At 40.2% G+C, this 22,671-nt stretch overlaps 1 protein-coding gene across 1 annotated transcript in view; it reads left to right on the top strand.

Moving 5' to 3' along the window:
• tenm1 (teneurin transmembrane protein 1) overlaps nucleotides 1-22,671 on the top strand; it is a 214,355-nt gene that overhangs the window by 186,470 nt on the left and 5,214 nt on the right. Inside the window, exons 26-35 of the mRNA XM_088292837.1 lie at nucleotides 170-257; nucleotides 1,588-1,784; nucleotides 5,061-5,374; nucleotides 8,488-8,660; nucleotides 10,988-11,232; nucleotides 12,402-12,695; nucleotides 14,573-14,817; nucleotides 17,932-18,074; nucleotides 20,267-20,478; nucleotides 20,984-21,285. Of these exons, the coding sequence (XP_088148963.1) occupies nucleotides 170-257; nucleotides 1,588-1,784; nucleotides 5,061-5,374; nucleotides 8,488-8,660; nucleotides 10,988-11,232; nucleotides 12,402-12,695; nucleotides 14,573-14,817; nucleotides 17,932-18,074; nucleotides 20,267-20,478; nucleotides 20,984-21,285 (2,213 nt within the window). The remainder of the gene's footprint in view (nucleotides 1-169; nucleotides 258-1,587; nucleotides 1,785-5,060; nucleotides 5,375-8,487; nucleotides 8,661-10,987; nucleotides 11,233-12,401; nucleotides 12,696-14,572; nucleotides 14,818-17,931; nucleotides 18,075-20,266; nucleotides 20,479-20,983; nucleotides 21,286-22,671) is intronic.

Below are 22,671 nucleotides of genomic sequence, written 5' to 3'. Positions count from 1 at the left end.
TGTATTTTTACCGTTGTTGAAAATGGGGTTGATGAGCTCAAGGAATGTTTAATAATCGTGCGATTTCCATAACAGCTGTTCAGCATTACCAAACAAGATGATACATATTAGCATCAGTATGGATCCGTTTTGTTGCTTTGTGTCACATGGATTTTTGAACACTGCACAGGTGTCAACCAATGGGGAGATATCGGTTATCTCTGGCGCTCCAACGGACTGTGACTGCAAGATAGACCCCAACTGTGACTGCTTCTCTGGTGGGTTATTTGGGACTTTACACACACACACGCACACACACCCACACACACACAAATCCACTATGCGAATGCTGCTATCATTATACTGTGACCATATTAGATCATCGGATTCCAGCGCTAAGAACGACATGTCCTGTATCTGGACTTGAAATGAGCTCTTAATAGCTTGCTGACAAGCTGTAATTATGTCATCAAGTGGTGTTAAAGGAGCGATTGCATCTCTGCTCAATTTTGGACAGATTTCTTTTGAAAATGGTCTCTTCTTTTTCCACCATATATTGTTTGTCTTTGCTGGGCCTTTCTTAATTGATTCATTCAAGTGGAAGTTGCGCTTTGACCAATGACAATAACCTTAATGTGTGAGCGTGATTGAAATGGAAGATTTAAGCTCTCGAGTATACAAGTGTACATATTATATATTGGTGTAATATTTGTATTCACGTGGCTGTGTCTCCTTTGTGAAGACCTTCACCTGAATATCAGTTGAAACCTGCATGAGAAAAGCCTTTCGAATCTAATCATTCTATGGCTGGCGAACGAAAAGCTCTTCCGCTATGACAGATGAAGGTTTTAAACTGGTTGGCACATCATTGCAGGGCGCCAGAAATCTAATAAAAAGGCTGTGAAAAGGACCAAACAAATAAGCAGATGTTTTTATGTTTTTTTTTTGCCAGTTAGGCCTTGCTTTCCATTGTAAGTGTCAGAGGATGTGATTTTATCATTTAATTCAGCCCATAAAAAGCTGTCATTTTTTCCCCCTCCCTTTTCAAAGCAAAGGGAAGTCTCTCTCATGCCACAAGCCAATGGGCTGTAACGGTTCCTTTTTTCTTGAGCTTTGCTTTGCATATTTCCAATCATGTCTTGCTGTTAACTGATGATTACACTCTTCAGAGGCTTTCCGTTTCCATGTCCCCACCATGAACACTCACACAGTCTCTGTCTTTGAACGTCAGCATGCATCCACAAAATACTCAGAAGAAAGCTGTATATGTACTGTATGCTGTTGAAAGGTAAGCTGCCATCGCAGTGCCTCCACTGCCCCGCCAGAGACTCTGTGCTTCCTGCTGGCTACATTTAAAAGGCTTCACCAAGCGCTTCTCCTGCTGCGCTACTGCAACACGTGAATGTATTGAGACAGTATCATGCTGATCTGATCCAGACCATTGAGTAGCTACTGGAGTTCAAGTCCTGCTTTGGGCACACCGTGAAATGTTATTTGCTAACTTGGATACATGTTTACTTCTCAAAAGAAGAATTTGTATTCATGAGGGTGGTTTCTCAGTCTGTGTGGCTCAGTGGTGCTAACTCCAAATCTTGTGTCATTTATGAGGTGATGGTGGCTACGCTCGTGACGCCCGTCTCAAAGCTCCCTCCTCTCTGGCCGTGGGTCCCAATGGAACACTGTATATTGCTGATCTTGGGAACATTCGGATCCGAGCTGTCAGCCCCAACCAGCCTCAGCCTAGCCCGGCTGGATTGGTGGAGATCAGCTCCCCGCTTGACCAGGAGCTCTACCTCTTCAGCCAGGTACATGGCCCCTTATTCATGCTCTTGTGCGTCAAATGTTTTGATACTCTACTTTTCTCATTGCATAAGTGATTTAATGGCACTTTACCGTATTATTATATATGGGGGGGTCATGTTTTGGGGGGTCAATTTTGTAGAAAATATATATCACTAATATCAATATTTTACACACATTTGTTCAGGTTTTTTTTTTTTTTTGGATGATGGTAAACTCACTATAACATACAGTTCCATATAGCCTTCATAAAGCTTCAGTGTTCTAACTTAACATAACGATAACTGTAGTATTTCAAAAACCACTGATAGTCAACTTACTTACTTACTGGACTGATTCTAAAACAAATAGACAAGCTGCGCCAGAGAAAATATCTTACACATACGTACTAGCACAATTCGTATGAAGGAATCCCTGATACAATGTATGAATGTACCTTTTCTGATGTTCTAATGATGATTATGCTCGGTTTTACAAGTCTTTCTGAAAGTGTGAGTGTGTGTTTTTTCTTCTGGGGTCAAACGGACACAAAACGGAATGTTATTACTACCATTATTGATAACAAATACAGCGTTTGATTCCATATGTTTTACATAGCAAATATGTGTACTTTGAAATAATATAAATACATTCAAAGACAAAAAAAAAATATCTATTTCCAATTTTAAGTCACTCAAATGTACCACTTTGCCACGACACAACGTGAACTGTTGTCCCGACTGGGCCAATTAGAATTTCTGTCACCAATCATCTTTGGTTTCCGAAAATGTAAGGAGGACTTCATTCATCATAGAAGTTGTCTGACAACACGCATCAAGACGGCACGGTGTTACTCGCGTAACACTTGTCAGGGAACCACAAATAAATGAGCTCCTTCAAGCTAATATATATTTCTGAAATATGTCTTCATGTGAAAGCAGTCACTAAAAAGTTTGGGGGATCTCTTTCTATAAAAACAAATATCTTTTGTGCATTTTTGAAATGTTAGTAAATATTGTATATATATTTGTAATGATTTATTCTTATCACATTAGATGATGAATATACAGATCCAGTACCTGTTCTGAAAGGGCCACCACAATTTGGCTCATGGAGGCCCAATAGAGACACCACTCAAAATGGCTTGAGGTCGTAGGGCACTGCTTGAAAAGTGCTTTACTGTTTAAGTGCAGAAAAAGAAGAAAGAGAGAAAGAACCTTTTGGGAGCTCTCTTTTTTCACTGGCCATCTGTACTTGGACCACCTTAGCCAAAAAGGCAGGGAAATTAAGCCCACCCTCATCATCTTTCTGGTCCAGAACTTATTCTTTTATTTGTAACCTTTTATTTTAAATCATGTATTTCTCCAAAATGATTTACCAAATGTACCAAATGATCCTTCATTCCAGCACTGCCATGATAATTTTTCAGGACCCCCGGTTTGAAAACACAATGAAGGCTTAATATGTGAAATAATAAAACACCAAAAGATTGAACATTGACAGGTAGTGACGTGTACAGTATGTATAAATATGATCAAATAGTCTTAGAATTAAAAAAAAAAAAGTCGATATAATCAATATAGTGTGTCAAACTATTGTACTGTCTTTGGAGGGATGTGATTCATAGTGAGCACATTTGTGTTATGTAATTCTTTTGATCAAGTAACTGTCAATAAAAGACTTATTTTATTAACACGTTAATTCAATTCCTAGAAAACAGTTTAGTTTCATTGTAAGGTCATCAAAACTCCAAAATCAGACTGCAAGAAGAAAATAATGCCCATCTGCCGATGGAACGTGGCCTCTGGGAGAGTCATATAATAGTGCTGGCCTGTCCAGGGTCAGAGGTCATCACGAGGAATGGATCTTGTTCTCGTGCTAATAATTGGGAATTTGAAAAATGGTCGTCCGTGTTCAGCCCAGTCTCTTTGGGTTCAGAGGTCGTTGTGAGGAAGGGATCCTGTTCCATGTGATATTGTCAACGCAGACATAAAATTATTCAAAGAAGCCTGCAGTGTCTGTGTGGGGGGCAGCGAGCGCCACGAAATGATGTGATGAGTCAGGAGTGTACAATTGTTGATTTCCTGTTTGCACCGCCGATTGCCGATCTCAGAACTGTGTCAGAGAGCTCCGCTCTGTTGCCTAGCAACCCTGACCCACACAGCTGATTCTTAGGCAAAAGCAATTCCACAAACACCTTGATCAGGAAACGTTTTAGTTGTACAACTGTATTACAGAGCTTTTAAGGACTAAGATTTTATTCTCCTGAGTGCTGTATTTACAAGGTCAATAAAATGCATGAAATAAACGAGTAGTTTAGCGTAACTGATGGCAGTACTTTTGCCATTGACCGCGAGATGCAATAAAGAGAGCGTGACTGTAATTTAGTTACAGTAACATGTTTAATGCTTACATACTGTACAAAATAAAATGGACTTTAATTATTCAATGCATTCATTTTTATTGCGCCGTTGCGATGTCGTGTACACGCAGAGCTCCAGAGGAAGCTCTCTGTGAAATAAAATCAAGTATTCTCAATCAAGCTACTGCGGAAGATACAATTGTTGCTCATCGATAGGTGTAACATTTTTTTTTTTTTTTTTTTTTTTTAATGATGCCAAACCGATGTAATGGCACTCAGTGGAAGGAAAAATTGCAGAATCGGTGAGAACACTTAGCTCACAAAAAAGGCAGTTGCCATATACATTAAACGGAGCAGACTTGGACTTGGTCGGGTTAAAACATTGACATTTTTTTTTCTCTTTTAAACATTTTAATTCTGCTACACATCATGAAGCCCAATTTTACCCTCATCTATCAGATTTCTCCAACAATGTTCATATTATGAAGTGCGGAAAAGAGAAGTGGCTCGTGAGGTCAATGGATGATGACCAACACTAAATAACAAACAAATTGATGTCAATACATAACCTTCTGTAATATTACTCAGTTTTCGTAAGCATCGTCAAATGACGCATGGAGTCATTGTCCCTCTCCTGTAATCAAATAAACCAAAATACTTCATTTCCTGAAATATTTCATTTTTATTATGTTTCATTTATATACCACCACAACAACAATAAGGAACATTAACATTATGATGCTTTTTATTGGCAGAATTTCGATATATCATTACAGTATTGTAGCTACAAATTTATGTTTTGTTACCATTATTTTGACTATTATTTACACCTATCAATTAGTATGTTTTTGATTCTCTACTTGAAAAGGGTGGTAGCTAATAGGATATCGGACTTTTATTGTGACACCAGTGTACGCCTTTTTTTCTTTTTCCACAACAGAATGGCTCCCACCTGTACACTAAGCACCTGATCACCGGCCACTACTTGTACAACTTCTCTTACGGTCGAGACGGCCTGCTGTCTACAGTGACAGGTCGTGATGCTCATGGACTGCAGGTGAAGAGAGATGCTCACGGTGTGCCACTCTGGCTGGCGCTACCGGGTGGACAGGTGTACCGCTTGTCTCTTAGTAACAGCGGAACACTGAGGAAGGTTTCAGCACAAGGTCACGACGTTGCCCACATCATTTACCACGGTAACACCGGTCTCCTAGCAACCAAGAGCGACGAGAACAGTTGGACCACTGTGTATGAGTAAGTTCTGCACTCATTGGCCATCATACAGTAATCTTTTACCCAAGATGCACAACTTATCGAAACTGCAGTCATATATAAAATCAGTCTAAAAATTTTTGCGATAATGACTTAAATCGAGCATTTGTTATTGAGTTTGGTTATGTTCTAAATACCTGCGAAGGACACTTCTCATCACTTTCCCCCCTTTCCGTTCAGGTTCCTACATATACACGCATATGCACATCCTGTATGTGCGTATGTACAGTGTGAATGAATACAAAGCTGTATGTTTGTCCTCAGTCAATGAGAAGATTGCACAAAACACAAACTCCATTTCCAATGACGGTGGGATGTTGTAAAATGTAAATAAAAACATGTTACGATGATTTGGAAATTATTTTCAACCTATATTCAATTGAGTGCACTACAAAAACAAGATGTTTTATTTTTTTTTTCTTCAAATGTTCACTCAGTTTGACTTTGAAGCCTTCAACCCATTCCAAAAAAAGATGGGGGAGGGGCAACAAAAGACTGGGAAAGTTGGGTAATGGTCAAAAAACACCTGTGAACATTGCACAAATGAGCATATGAAATGGAACAGGTGGGTGCCCTGCTTAAAATTGGGTATAAAAGTAGCATCTCCCAAAGGCTGTTGTTCACATCAAAAGATTCAGAGAAACCTGAGAAAATCTCGGCACATAAACGGCTAGACAGAAAAACCAACCCCTTGTATGCTCGTGACCTTTGATCCGTCAGATGGCACTGAATCAAACAACTGACATTATCGTACACAGTAGAGGTGTCAAACTTCAGTCCTGGAGGGCCGCTTTCCTGCGTGTCTCCCGTCTCTCCCAGCTGCAACACACCTGATTCAAATGTGCAGGATGCTTATCAAACTTCTTCAGAGCTTGCTGATGAGCTGATCATTTGAATCAGGTGTGTCGCAGCTGGGAGAGATTAAAAGCATGCAGGAAAGCGCCCTCTAGGACTGGAGTTTGACTCCTATGGTGTAGAGGATAATGCCACGTGAGTGCTGTTAAAACTCAACCATGCAAAGTGAAACACAAATGATCAACAACAACCAAAAACACAGACGCTACTCTGGCCCGAGCTCATCTCAAAGTGGACAACGCTGTGGTCAGACAAGTCCACATTTCAAATGGTACTTGGAAATCATGGCCATCCTGTCCTCTGGGCCACAGAGAAAAAGGACAATACAGATTTTTATCAGCTCAAAGTTCAAAATAGAGCATGTCTTCATAGGAGAGTGGTGAGGATGAGGAACAGGTCGGCCACGAATAGCTAAAACCCGCCTATAAAAGAAGCGAGAACTCAGACTGCCACGCAAAATCTTCAGCAATTTAATTAGCACCCCCCCCCCAAAAAAAACACATCATAGTCCAACAAATGAAAAACAAAGTTGATAAAAATGGCAAATGGAGTGCACTTATATAATGCTTTATCTTCACCATATGTTGTTAAATCGCAAACAAGACCTCATATTGAACATACAACATGTCTCCTTTGTTATGTTTTGGCTGCCGTCGTATGTCGTAGCGCATGTGTGATGAAGAGTCTGATAGCTATCGGATGTGTGCCGCCATTATGAGCAGTGACTTCGATTTATGTGTCTTAAAATTTTGACCTCACACACAAGATAGTGTGCGGCTACTTGAGCCACGGCAAATAAAAACGCATCAGTTATCAAGTGGTGAAATATTAAGAGGATGAACTCAGCTGTTGTCTGTGAATGACAACCCGCTCCCTAACACACACACACAGATGCACACCAATTCGGCCGTGAACAGTAGGACACTTTTAAAATATAGATGATAATAATAATAAAAATAATGCATTAAATAAATTGATTACTACAATAATTCTGAGGATTAGATGCACTCTGTAGCCATATAAATATGACATAAATTACACCAAATCCCACCAAAATTGCGTCACATCACCTGCGCGATAACTTAGAGCTAATTTCACCTGGTCAAAATTCAAGTCTAGTTGCCATCACCAAATTGTCAAGTGTGCCAGCGGTATGTAATAGAAAACAACCTCCATCTGCTGGAACGGCTAGCAAAGTGCAAAGTGGTCTGCCAAATTCTCAAACATGGTAAAGTAGACTTGCCGAAGCACGAAAATAAAGATGCGACTGTATTTATGCCGATTGCATGTGCGCCCGTCTACAAAAATAGGGCCCCTGGTGCATCCAAACACTTGCTCAGTGTTCCTCAAAAGTAATAAAATACAACGTTTTTTGGAACTTGTCGCAGCCAACAAATTGCAAACATTTTCTGAGGAGTAACATGTCAACATTTGAAAATAAACAAAACAATGAGGTTTATCAGTTTGAACATTAAATATCTTGTCGTTATCCTGTAGTCACTTGGCGTATAACTGTATTGACAAGAAGGCACAGTTTTGAAGCCAGACTAATCAGCCCCTGACTGCTACTTCTGATTTCAGTGATCAACTGTAGACCAACTACTGTGAGTCGCTTCACAGAGACTGAAAAAATGTATCTTATTGAGCACCCGACCGTACAAAAAGGCTCTGCCTGTTGACACTCAGTAAGAGAGCGACAGTTCATTTCACATACGGCAGAACTATTATTCTACTTTCTGCTCCACTGTTCAGGCATTAGGTCAACAAAATAATTTCTTCTGATTTGATTTTGGGCTGAACAGTAATAAATAGGCACACGGGAATGTTTCAGAGAAAAAGTATGCACAAAGTGAAAGTTGCTAGTAATATAAATACATATAAACCAAGTAAAATGCAGATCCATGAAAATTCAACTAGAGTACGGTAATGTACATGTATGTGTACTTTGTTACATTATGAGACTTGTGACAGTTTACCTGGAAGATATCTCAACGCAATGCTTTGATTGTGCATATGTTCAGGTTAAAAGATAACGCACACACACGCACACACACGCACATCAGTCTGAATTATTTACCATCTCACAGCTGGATAATTGCCTGTATAAATCAAAGCTGACACTTGTGTGGAAGCGGCACGTTATTGTGCGTACACATTTGTGTGTTTCATTCGGCCAACTGCTACAGTTATATCTGTGTGTGCACGGTTGTCCATCATCGCTTTTGTGTTTATTCCTGCAGGTACAACAACGAAGGCCGTGTGACCAACATCACGCTCCCGACGGGTGATGTGCGCGGTTTCCAAGGCAACCTGGACCGCTGGTCGAGGGTTGAGGTTGAAGCATCCAACCGGGAGAACTTTGTCACCAGCACGAACCTGTCTGCCAGTGACACTATCTACACATTCAAACGAGGTATAACATCATTGCCTTTTTTTGCCTCACGGGCTTTTCTCATATGTCAGAGAACGGATAAAATGTAAGAAAAGCAAGTATCTGACATGAAACCAAATACAGGGGTACAGACGTAATGTTGCAATTTTTTGTGTATGAGTGACACATGAAAGATCATAAAATCAGCCTCATGCGTCAGCCCTCGTCTTCTTCTGGCGTTTATGAGTCATCGGGGGCTCGCCCAAACATTCACAGCTCTGTAAGAAAGGGAGCCTGTGAAGCTATAAAAGATGTTTAAACATTTATGACTGGCAAATGGCATGGAAGTATTTTTTTCAGCTTTTGATGACATGACCTGTGTTTTGGTTCACTTTTTCTGTTTGACTGCGTTAGGCGCCACAGGAGTGAAAGCAGATTTATCCTTCTCTATAAATATATGAATTTGATAGAAGTTTTATACCCTTGTATTTTGTTGTGGTCAAATTTGACCCATTTTAACATTTGACAGCAATAAAAATACCCCAAGGGCCCTGTTTTTGTGACTAGCGCAAGCCTTGTGCAAAACGCAGACTAACTGTGCACATGAGTAGAGCATTCTTTCTTTTGGTATTTTGCTAGACTAGCGCAGAAAGAGGAGGGAACTCCCTTCAATCTCTTTTAAATACAAGGAGAGAGAGTCGTGTGGTCAATGTGTAGATGCAGGATACATGTATGCACAAAGAACATTGAAAATTAACTGCAAGATCTCCTCTTGATTATGTGAAGTTGGTTACGGTGGATGGGCTCTTGGAGACCACCTTTTGCCCCTGATCGTTGGTGGTGGTGGGCATGCCTTTAAAAATATTTATAAGATGACATTGGTCACACTTTATTCAATTAATTGATTTGTGTGATGATTGAGGGGGATTGTCACATTCCGTTGTCATATTTAAGAATGCAATACAAATACATGCACCACACGTCTGTGGAGCTCAGAATCGTTAGTCGTTTAAATCCATGAAAATCATTTTACTCTGCATGCGACAGACATTCTTCTGCTTTTACCTAGTCAAAATTCTAGTCTACATTTGCTCACCAAATTTCCAAATGCACCGGGGGGTGGAATACAATACACCAGAATACCTATTGACGTAAGTAGCGTGGTCTTCCAAATTCCCAAACACTGTAAACTAGACTTGCCCCATCACAAAAATGAAGATACGCCCATCGTTACGCCGAGCGCACGGCTGCCTGTCTACAAAAACAGGGACCGAAATGACATTGTGTCACTATGAAATTTGATGACTTTTCCTGAAGTAAGCCACAAAAGAGAAAAGATTTTAAAAAGAAATATTTATTTTTAACGTTGGTCAAGTTTGTTAATATGTGTAATTTTAATGGGACAGTGGTAACATTGTTCAAGAGGAATCTTGAAACATTCTTGGTTTGTTTCACTATCATATCTGCAAAGGTTCCCGTCGAAACATTCACGAGTTTGAATTTGAGGGACTCTCGAAACAGTAAAACAGCATAATAACGATCCGTCATCCTCAACATAAGGGATAGCAGTCAGAGAAAGGTCAGAGGGTCGCCAGACACAGATGCAAGCTCTGCATCTGCTAAAAAGAAGTACCGTACCTGCGGTTTAGCTAATAGAAAGTTCCCTTTTCTCTAAAACATTAAGGATTAAGCATCCATTTATTAATGACAGAAAGGCCGTTGATATATTTTGAAAAGATGTATAGTTTAAATTCAGTTAGATAATAGTAGAATGTTTATGACCTCAAGAAAAAAAATAGCGGTAGACTTAGAAATAGGAGAAATGAGAATGGGAGATGACTCTGTTCTCATGTTATCCGCTATAATTGCTTCCCAGCACTCATCATAATGACAGAAATGGTGTCTTGGTCTGCTTTCATACTGTACATGCATGAAGGCATTTGCACAATTTGTGATCTGCTTGGGAACACCAGAGTGATCCCCCCACCCTTTAGTTCTCCAACCTGTCAGCACATGAGCAACAGTGTCTACTGCAAGTGAGGCACCAAAACACAAAAAGTTTTACTAGTTGAGGAGGGGATAGAAGGTACAACTTAGTGTAATTGCTCCAATATTGGTTTATTATTTGGTGTTTTTTTCTTTTGTTTTTAACGGCTCTTTTAACCTAATGCCTTCTTTTGCTGGCTTTCACACATTTTTTGTATCTCTAGGTTGTTTAGTGTGAAACACATAATGATGTTTTTTTTTTTTTTTACTACACATTTCCATTGCGTGCATGTGTGGTTGGGGTGTCTGTGCCACTTCCTGTTTGTCTGTTTGCCTATATGCGTACGTGTGTGCTTGTGTCATGCCCATAAATCGACACGCAGACCATGCACAGAGTTCTTACAAAGTCAACGCCGACGGCTCGTTCTTTGTGTCGCTGGCCAGCGGGATGGAGCTGTCCCTGAGCACCGAGCCCTTCCTCCCAGGAGGTGTTGGGGGCGGAGTCAGCCCAACCGCCAGCCGCTGTAACATCAGCCTGCCTGGTGACCACGCCCCCAGCCTAATTGAATGGAGGCAGAGGAAGGAGCAAAGCAAGACTAACTACACTACTTATGAACGGAGACTGAGGGTAAAATGTCAAGTCACCACAAAAAAACAAAATTTTCCATGTGAGCTTCGGCATTATAAGAGATTATTAGTCACATAACACAGAAGTATTTGGAATTCTATCTTTGTAATCCACCAGAAAGAAAATCGAATAATATAATATCTAATAATACGCATTTTGGATGTCATTGAAGTAATTACTTTCTGCTTCTATTGAAATAGTGTTACAAGACATGTCTTTTTCTGTCTAGGCGTGACAGCCATTTTGTGTGACTACAATTTTAGGAAACTCTAAAGTATTTGCACAATTGTTGTTAATGTGAAAGGAGACATACTGCATTTTTATTTATTTATTTATTTATTTTTCACTATTCAATACAGTTCACATGTGTCTTAATAGCATGCTTGTGACGTCCTTTGGTCAAACTATCCCAATGATTACAGACACTTTGCAACACAGCCAGGCTTAATTTAAGGATGTCTTTGGTTGCCACGACAACCGGAGGTGGTGCTACGGGGTGGCTACTTGTTGAAACCCGTGATTTAAAAAAAATCTTGCGCATACTCCACGCATGCTCGCCATCTCTACAACAGAACATTATTAAATTTTGTATTCGAGTCAGCACTTTATCACCAAGCACGAATTACACTTCTCAGTTCTCAATGCGCCTCATGCGGAAAGCACGTAAGCAGAATTTAATATACTTAAAAATATTGACAACGTGGACAAAACATTCTGTACATACAGTATTATAAATCAGTGAAACTTTGAAGTGTTTTGAGCAAATGAAACATTTTTTGTTTTGAGTCATTATTATAAAGCATACTTCAACAAATAAGTCCCAAACTGTATCAAACCGTTATGTTTTCCAAAACCACACTGACGCCTCTCTTCTTCATTTAAGAATGTTATCATAGTTTCAGAAGAAAATGAAAGTTCAAGCGCAATAATTCATTACGATACTTCATTTGCACGCGGTTTACTGTAAATGTCACCTTACTGATTAGTCGAAAGTCATGAAAGTTTTAGTACAGATTTATACTGTATATCGCAGTGTCTCATGACCTTTGGTTTTTGATTATACAGCAGTGAAGTTAAAAAAAAAATCCTGATGTCTGTATTTTATTTGATTTTATTCGCTTTTGCCATGTTGCCTCAAGCTTATCCTCTTTTGCAATTTCTCTTCTCAGGCACATAACAGGAACTTGCTCTCCATAGACTTTGATCAGAGCACAAGAGTGGGCAAGATCTATGATGACCACAGAAAGTTCACCCTCCATATCCAGTATGATATTCTCGGCCGGCCTGTGGTCTGGTCTCCTAGTAGCAAATACACAGAAGTAAATGTCAGCTACTCTGGAGGTGGACTCCTGTCAGCCATCCACCGTGGAGATTGGTTTGAACGTCTCAAGTATGAGAACGACAAGGTGGTGTCCAGAGCCTGGGTCAATGGGAAAATATGGAGCTACACATACATAGACAGAGTAAGCTTTCATTTGGACAATTTGAAATTGAACTCAACCATACATCACAAGAAAATGTTGTCACAGTAAAAAGTGTATGGGAAATATATTTTGGAGTTATATTTAATAACACCTCAGTGTAAGGCATTGAAGTTCTTATTGGACGTATAAGAAATAGTGCCGACTAAAAAAAGGTTCATTGTATGGCTAATAGACTTTGGAATGTGTGCGGTGCATTAGACTAACTAATTGGCAGTGAGGACCCAGTGAATACCAGCATGTTCCTTTTATAAATGTGACAAATTAAGGTTTAAATTCCATTATTAAAATTCATTTTAATGAAAGAGCATCCATCCTGAGCTATAATCAGTGTCAGTTTTTAACATTGAAATTAGAGTTTGATTAATAAATTGCAGAACCTTTTTAAGATTAGTGACACTGAAAAAAGCTGTAGTTTTAATATTATTATGCCATTATTATTATTATCAAATCTTTAAATTGGAATGTTTCATATATATATATATATATATATATATATATACCGTATTTTCGCACCCAAAAGACGCGCCGTGTCAAAGGGCGCAACACCTGTTGAGGGCGCTATTTCTGTCTTTGTAACATATACTGGACGCACCGCCTGACAAGACGATAGCACAGCTGGTGTTAGCATAGCATGAACCTGGCAGAGCTGCCCACACTGACACAGCCGATAGCAACCTACTATGCCCCAATAACATGAGCAATCACCCCATTGTTGCAGCAGACGCCAAGTCTCTATTGACAAGAGCTGACATTGACAATGGCTCAGACCAATATTAGGTGCATTGGCAATAACGTACAAAGCAACGTCAGGGGAGGGACTTGGCTGCTTACCACACTCCTTAGAGTCACGGTTTCAAAAAAAAATAAAAAACTCATCATACAAGCAAACAATGAAACATAGAAATAAGATGAACACAAACATGTATCTCTCATGCCATCAATATACCCAAAAAAAATGAAAATAACACAAAAGCCACTCAGCCTTAGCTAATTCAAGCAATGCATTCTGGGAGCAGAGACCCACAATCCCATAGCTGTTTAGAGAGATTTGCATGGCTGTTTAAAGAGATGTGCTGTTATGCTTTGGACTTTTTGTCTGTTGTCTAAACCTGGGACGTTTCTTGCTTGCAATAACATAAATGATAAGACAGACTTAAACATTGTGGACAGCTGCCCTTTTGTCCAGCTTTTTCCAACACCATCACCCAAACATTATAGTCAGATAGTGTATTTGTCACGGTCGATTGTAAGCATGAACAACTCACTCTTTGCCCAGCAGGTTGTGCTAACATGCACTTCCAACAGGTCGTTGATGACAAGGGCTGATGGGCGTGAGTGGAACTTTGTCCATTTAATGGACGCATCGACTGACAGGGCGCTTTGTTTGTTAAGGAGAATTTTTGTGACTTTAAAGTGCACCTTATGACTGCGAAAATACCAACATTATACCATGTCAAAGACACTGGAAAAAATGGCATGAGCTTTTTATTTGTTTGTTTTGTTTTGCCTTATTGTGGGAATAAGCCATTAAAGGGTGCCTCTTAAGAACAAATGCAGTGGATAAAAAAAAAATAACAATTCTACACGTCCTTGATCAAGTGTCAGGTTTTTGTGAAAACTGGACAAAGATAAATTATTTCAGTACTTTTTTTCCCTGGAGAGAAAAAAAATACATGGATAAATATTTATTTGAGGGAAAGGAAAACACACAAAAACGTTTATATATGCTGGACTAAGTACAGCCCTAATCCCAAACAGTGGTACAAATAAAACCAAAAGATAATTTAGAAGTAGACAAGTCAAATTGGAGAGTGACTCTCACTGTGCTGCCCATTTGTCTTCTTGTGTCCTTGCAGTCGGTCATGCTACTGCTGCACAGCCAACGGAGATACGTCTTTGAATACGATCAGACGGACCGACTAATCGCAGTCACGATGCCCAGCATGGCCAAACACAACCTGCACTCGCTGTTGTCCATTGGTTACTACAGGAATATGTACAGTCCTCCTGACAGCCTGGCGTCCTTCCTGCAGGACTACACCCTGGATGGGAGACTGCTCCGGACTCAGTACTTGGGGACGGGACGCAGTGTCATCTACAGGTACTTAACACATCTTAAATATGAGAACACATGACACGGTTGACAACAGAGTGCATTTGGTGCCATTTCCCATATACAAAATGGGTCAAAGATCTTTCACGAGCCGGAGGGTTAATACACAAAACAGTCGACACACTCTCATATCATCTATAATTTGCATCGACATCTAAGTCCGTTGTCCCTACAAATTATAGTGATTGAAGTGATTAAAGGGCCGCTTCATCGTCTGCATCAACGTCATCATCAGCAGTGGCCACCACCACTGATCTAATTTTTATGATAAACAGACTGACAGCAGTAGTATTTTGACATTTAACTTGTTCCTAATGCTCATTTGCTTGATGAGGATCCTTTCATAAAATTATCAATTGTTCAAGGTTTGAAAGGTGATACTCTAACTTCCACTGCTTTGCTCTTATTGTGATTGAAAAAAAATCTAAAGAAATATAGCAGTGCCTCTTGTTCTTTAATAAGTGAATATGTTGAGGGTCATTTGTAAGAACAGGCATTTGTAGAAGCAAATGCACATTTTGGATAAATGAAGGACCACTGGGATGTAAAACATTCTGAGTCTACTTGAAACTTTCACCAGAAAGATCAATGAAGAATCGTCCATGTTTTGCTATATTGTAAATTTGATGCTCAAGTGTAGCTAAGACAAACTTCTAATACATTTCTAAAATAATTAACTGCTGTTTCCCACTACCGGATGTGTCTTTGTTGTATATGTTTTATAGGCGTGGAATGGTTCACAAAATCCACTGTTCCTTTGATGTCAGTTTTGTACTCACGATTTTCGTTCAATGTGCCGTGACTCTTAGAAAATCAATTATGTCTTGAATAGATAGGTTAAAATGTGAAAGTACAAGTTCACAGCATTATTAATAATTACATTTCTTGTTATAATTTTACTTGGTTTTTTTTGTTTGTTTGTTTTTGTTTTTCCTTCTATGCAAGGCTCAAAATAAGCGGATTTGCATCGCTGTTCGCGGTCAAAAATGTCAACCTGACTCGCAAACTGAGAATGAAAAACTTACAATATGTCATTTTTATTTTAATACCGTTCGGATCTTCTTCTTCTACCACGATTACTATTATTTACTATGTCACACGCATTATCATTCTGACTCTACATGACCCGTGACCCGAACCACAATTAATTGTTCACAAAATATTCTTGAAATAAATAATTTCACAAAGCATTAATAGAAAACCATACCCATAAAGGTTCATGTGCAAATAGATGCACATACATCAAATATAAGACTCAAACAAAGATTATAGATTTCAGTTGCCATGACAACCATTCAATTGTATTGTGAGCCCCAGCACATCTCTAATGTTAACAGTGTTGACATTTCATTTTAATTATAAAAGCCACATGAAACAAAAAGACACGTAGACGGTACATTGTGACACGCATCAATGATGTGAGGCTAAGATAATCAGGTTAAAAGACAAGGTTTTGTAAAGAAAGATGTACTTGCATCCAACAATTGATAGCTGTGTTGAAAAGCGAAAGAAAGCAAGCACTGTTCCGTTGACTCAAAGTGGGTTCAGGGCCCACTCACACATTGAGACATCTCAAACATCCATCCAATTACTCATTCAGTGGACCAAACCGCAACTACGTGAGCACAGTGCGGCGGACATGTGGAAACATTTTATAATACAGTGAACCCCCGCTACTTTGCGGTTCACCTTTCGCGGGTTCAGTGCTTCGCGGGTCTAAAAAATATTCGGGGGCATTGTAGTTTCGCCGAGCGGCACGACGGGGCGCTGGAGCGGTTAGACGGCCAGCGTGGGCGAAGAAGAGAGTGGACGGAGAAGATCACGTTCCCCCCGGCACTATCGGGGGCGACGTTTCGCGCGGTTCGGACCGTACCAGAGCTCCGGCCGGCGTGCGTGGCAGTTAAGCCGAAGAGGAACAACTTCCGCCCGGGCAATAGCGCGGCGACATTTCGTTTCGTTCGGGACCGTGCGAGAGCTCCGGAGGAGACCGGCCGGCGTGCGTGGTAGTTAAGCCGAAGAGGAACACCTTCCTCCCGGGCATGAGGGGAGCGCGAGGCTGTCAGTTATGAATGAATAAATGAATAAATAAACAAATGAAAAAGGCCACCTTTCATTTCACAGGGCACACCGGACGGCGTACCAGCAGGTAAAAGTCGAAGTAATTAAATAAGTACAAAAAGAGGTAATTGAATAAATACAAAAATAATGGCTGGGGAATAAAAAAAGTAATAAGTTTTAATAATAATTTTTTTTTTGTTATAACATGAATTTCACTCTCTCTCTCTCTCTACCCGTATATATATATATATATATATATATATATATATTTTTTTTTTATTTTTATTTTTTTTATTTTTTTTTTTTTGCGCCACTACTTCGCACCTATATATATAAATATATATATATATATATATATATATATATATATATATATATATATATGTATATATATATATAGGTGCGAAGTATATATAAGTATTTTCTTTTATTTATTTATTTATTTTTTTTTTTTTTTTTTTTTTGAAGGTGCGCCGCTACTTCGCGGATTTTCAGTTTTTGCGGGTGGTCTCGGCCCCCATTAACCGCGATAACCGGGGGTTTACTGTATACGCACCAAAAAGACAACAGACACATGTCAACTCAAGTTGCAGAGCTTGCACGTTTTTCCGGCGGCAGCTGACATTGCCACATTGGAGTGTGTGAGGTTTGAAGGGTGGGCCAATTAATAAAACGCTACAACGCAAATCTACTATGTATTTTTATGTACCTTTACGAGCAGCACAAACCCCATTGCAAGGGTAACCACAATACTTTAATATGGTCACTATGGTAACGCTCATCATGAATATTACAAGCAACACAAAATGTGTTTTTGCCGGTGAAGATATAAACGTGAAGCCACATATTAAAATAACTATATATGACCAAGCCGCAACCTAACAAGGCACCACAGAACAAATGTTCAGTCCATGAATAACTCTTTTTTTTATACTTTCAACTGTTCCGCAAGCCGCAGCCCAGGTTGGATATAATCCACATTTTGCTACACATGATTAGTTTATGATTGCAAACAACTAATGTGTTATTGTCTGCTTTTTCAAGGTACACACCAGCAGCGCGTCTCGCTGAGGTGACATATGATGCCACCCTGGTGACCTTCACTTATGATGAGGCCTCTGGCAGCATCAAAACCATCCATCTCACCCACAACGGCTTCATAAGCTCTATACGATATCGGCAAACAGGTACACGTGCACTTAAAGGGATAATTCATTCATTTTGGAATTTTCAGCAGTAATAAGTAAAATATTTTGTCCATAATGAATTCGATGCCTTATTTTTTTTTCATGTTTGCGTTCATATTTTTCATAAATCTTTCTTCAATAATGAAGGGTATTTCATGAAATATTATTTTTTTACTGCTGAAAATTGCAAAATTAGTAAAGCATGCCTTTAAAGCAACACTCATCTGCACTTCAAATATTTATAATGTGCAATCGTTGGGACTCAAACTGTATGCAATGTGAGAATGGATGTGGTATCAAACGTTCTGGAGGTGAAACCAACAATTGCAAAAGTGTGAATAAGGCCGAGGGTGTGAAAATGCAATCAATCCAAAACCTTAACAGCAGACCACTCACTGTTCAACTGTTATAACTAACATCTCTGTAAATAAAAGAACTAAACCCGACCTCAAAAGTAAGTAGGGTGTTGTAGATGAACTTTGAATGTTGTGTTATTTTATCATCAGGTGTTATTCATATTCATTGTTGCAAAAGTATTCACTCCAAGTCGTCAAGTCATAGTCAGTACTTGGTTGCAGCTCCTTTAGGAGCAATATGTTCCACCGGGCCCAAAATGTTCCACTTTCATTTTATCTGACCAGATTACTTTTTCCTACATCGCTGGAGTGTCTTTCAGATCTGTAGTAGCATACTGAAAGCAAGCCTTGAGATGCTGTTTGTTCAGAAAGCTTCTTTGCAACATGCCCATAGAGACCTTCCTCGTGGAAAGTGTGAGATATTGTGGAATTAAATTAGTACAAGCGACCTGGAGAGATTTCTTCAGGTCTTCTAGAGTTACGGAGGGGTTTGCGCTCACTTCCCCGAGCAGTTTCTGCTTCTCTTGAAATAAAATAATGTCACAGCATGCACTCGTTCCCTTTGACCGTTTGGAAACGTGTGCGGGCGTGGCGTCTCATACAAAGGCATGGTAGTAGGTGCAAGGCGGTTTCCGATTGCCCACTTCACATGCGCATCATCCGCAAACAGACGTTTTGGAGTTCTCCTGTATAAAGGTTCTTCGTGCACGCCAATGTCATGTGCGGACCCCAGCGAGTCAATCTCTGCTGTCGCAATGTCAAGCATGTGTGCGCTACGACCGCCCTGATTTTAATGGATTTGGTTGGGAGTTGGCTGTGTTCCATCCCACAATAGCCAAGGAAAGAAAGAAAAAAAGCAACACCAAAAAAAAAGAAAACTCCACCCATGCACCCAGTTTGACTACGCTTTGCACTCAATTTGCGCTGGGCACAAAAATAGGGCCCATGCCGTTGTTTTTATTTGCTATTCACACGCTGCTGTGCCTGATACCTAAACCTGTGATTAACAGTCACTAGCTAAACCAGGTGTCACTAATGTGCAGTGCGATTTGTGTGTGCGTCCGTTAGTTGGTGTGTTTGTGTGGTTTATCACTTTGCCCTCACTATGAAAAGGCTTTCACCTTCCTTTAACTGATCTCATTTCAGCAGAACAAACGGATGTTCGGAGAGAGGGGAGATAGCGGTAATTGTCAACTTGAGAGGACGAGAGTAAAGAGTTGAGACTGAAAAGGGGGGATATATGTTAGAGGAGAAAATGAGCAAAAAACGAGTGGAAAGATGACAGCTTTAGAAGCGAGAGGAGCATACTTCCCTTGGGATTTCAAAAAGCTTGCTTCTACTTACTCTGGGTGAATCTAGCGTTTCCCTATGTGTGCTGGTGCAGATTCAACATTGCACAGAAAATAAAAATAGGGGATGTAATGATGATCCAGCTCTCTGCACTCGGCAAAGCCTGGTGCTTAGTCATTTTAAATGGAGCTATAATACCATTTCATTAACAGGCTTCTTTTCCCCCCAGTGGAGGACAATTGCTAGTCACTTGCAAGAGATTAGGCGAAAAATGTTGAAGTTGATGTTCTGACATTAAGGAGCACATTGGCCTATCATGGCTATTGTCTTTAGACTTCATTATCCGTCCGTATTAAAGGTCAGCACTGCAAATGCCAGAGAGGTGAGCGGGGAGTTACAAATGAAAGGATTGCACTGAGCGTGTCGCCGTTTAGGATGTTGAACTCTCACTGTCAATTGAATTGATTAGCTGGTTGGGTGTTGGTTAACCAGGGGACGCGTGTGGCTGTGGATGTTTTGTTAATGCTTGTGATTTTCTGTGCTTAGGTCCACTGACCAGCCGGCAGATCTTCCGCTTCAGTGAAGAGGGATTGGTCAACGCCAGGTTCGACTACAGTTATAATAACTTTCGAGTGACCAGCATGCAAGCCGTCATCAACGAGACTCCCCTTCCGATCGATCTGTACCGCTATGTTGACGTATCGGGGCGGGTGGAGCAATTTGGCAAGTTCAGCGTCATCTTTTATGACCTCAACCAGGTAAATTATGATGAAGCAATACACCCACACGATCTGTTTTATATTTTGGACCGTGTTCTTTAAAAACTTTTTTTTTTATTGTTATCATTTCTGGTCACAGTGAGGAATTACCAGAGATTTGTGGGCAAAATTGTCACATTTCCTCACTCATATTGTCCTTTTTTTTCAGTTTTATTTCCTAGGGGTTGTATATTGATTTTCTTTGTTCACATAATTATATAGTCAGCAGAGCCTTTAAGGTCGAACACAATCTCTTCCAGGGTCATCATACAACCTGTACGTGTATATTTTTAATAACATTTGAATCATGTTTAATTGGTTGAAAAAAAATTGAACAAGTACAACCTTAACAGCTGCCTATTCAATAAATCTTTTGTCTTCTGATGAGCTGAACTGTCCATACATTTGGCGGTCACCTGTTGCTTTGTCAAGTACTTTGCGGACGGACTGTGAGTGTATTCTATCCACCCATCAGTCCGTCCAACAACAATCTGCTGTTGCCTAGGTGATCACGACACATCTGATGAAGCACACCAAGGTGTTTAACTCGTACGGCCAAGTGGTGGAGGTCCAATACGAGATCCTCAAATCTATCGCCTACTGGATGACCATCCAGTATGACTCTGCCGGACGTACAACTACCTGTGACATTAGGGTGGGCGTGGACAGCAATGTAACACGATACACCTATGAGTATGATGCGGACAGCCAACTACAAAGTGCCGCTGTCAATGAGCGGCCTCAGTGGCGCTACAGCTATGACCTCAATGGGAACATCAACCTTCTTAGCCATGGCACCAGTGCTAGGTGAGCCTTTATTGATGATGCTTTTTAAAGACACCTGCTTCAGGTTTACCATGTTACACTTCTATCCATCCATCCATCCATCCATTATCCAATCCGCTTCTCCTCACGAGGTTCGCGGGCATGCTGGCGCCTATCCCAGTCATCTTCGGGCAGTATAGGCGGGGCTCACCCTGAACTGGTTGCCAGCCAATCGCAGGGCACACGAATATAAACAACCACTCACACACACAATCACACGTAGGGCCAATTTAGATTGTCCCATTAACTTACCATGCATGTTTTTGGAATGTGAGAGGATATCGAAGTACCCGGAGGAGGAGGAGAATATGCAAACTCCGCACAGGAAGGTCAGAGCCAAAATCGAATCCTGCTCCTCAGAACTGTGAGGCAGACGTGCTCAGCAGTAATCCAACGTGCCACACCCTGACACGCTTGATGCTGCTAAATTATCCCACCATTCTCTACGCCGCCTGTCTTGGGGCCTACCCCAGCTGAATTCAGACAAAAGGCAGACTATGCCCTGAACTGATCACCAGTCAATTTACACACGAACATATCTCACTCATTTACAATGAACTGAACCCATGCAGCCTGCACGGAAGTCGAGAGAATAAACCACTGCACAGTTCACGAAATCAGAAAAATTGGTTGGTGTGTTAATTGAATTTCTTGAAATTACAGTAACCTTATCAGACTGTATGATTCAGGCCGCAGGCCTTTCTGCAAGTTCTCTTGTTTAGATTGTTCCGCTGGATACTCCCGTTTCCTCCCACATTTCTGAAACATTAAATTGAAAAAATAGGTGTGAATCTGAGCATGAACATTTGTTTTCCTCTGCAACTGTCCACGAACAGACCAGTGTGTACGCCGCCTCAATATATGCCAGTGGCCAATCATAATTATTATTTTTATATCCAGTTTATTTAAAGTTGAATAGTTGCTATTATGTTGAGTGTATGTCACAGTCCTAAACTGGTCAGCTCTTGTTGCCAGCCGTTGGTTTGGTATAAATTACATCATGAGCTTTTCAGCAGTGTCATGAAATGTGACATTCAAGTTCCCAACTGGTCAATTTTACATCTAATCATTACAACCTAGATAAACTGGCAATGTTTTTATGGTTCAGTTTTACAACCCGAAATATGTGTGCATCTAACCTTTCCTCGGGCACCAACATGATATTATTAGTTGTTTTGCAGGAAATTAAGTTTGTCATATTCCTTCTAACATTATTGCCACCCTAAGGATGATTTATTATGCAATAAAAATAGAGACAATCTTCATGTCTTTATGTTGTAACTCCACCCACGAGGGACTTAAAGCCACATTTTCAGAATGTTCACATGTTCCAGATTCATTTTTTTTAGCATTTGATACGTTCAAAGC

Source organism: Idiotropiscis lumnitzeri, chromosome 4 (assembly GCF_059441095.1).
Source record: "Idiotropiscis lumnitzeri isolate Australia: NSW breed Sydney's pygmy pipehorse chromosome 4, RoL_Ilum_1.0, whole genome shotgun sequence".
Classification (NCBI taxonomy): Eukaryota; Metazoa; Chordata; class Actinopteri; order Syngnathiformes; family Syngnathidae; genus Idiotropiscis; species Idiotropiscis lumnitzeri.
Note: the sequence above shows the minus strand (reverse complement) of the source record. Positions and strands in the feature narration are given on the sequence as shown.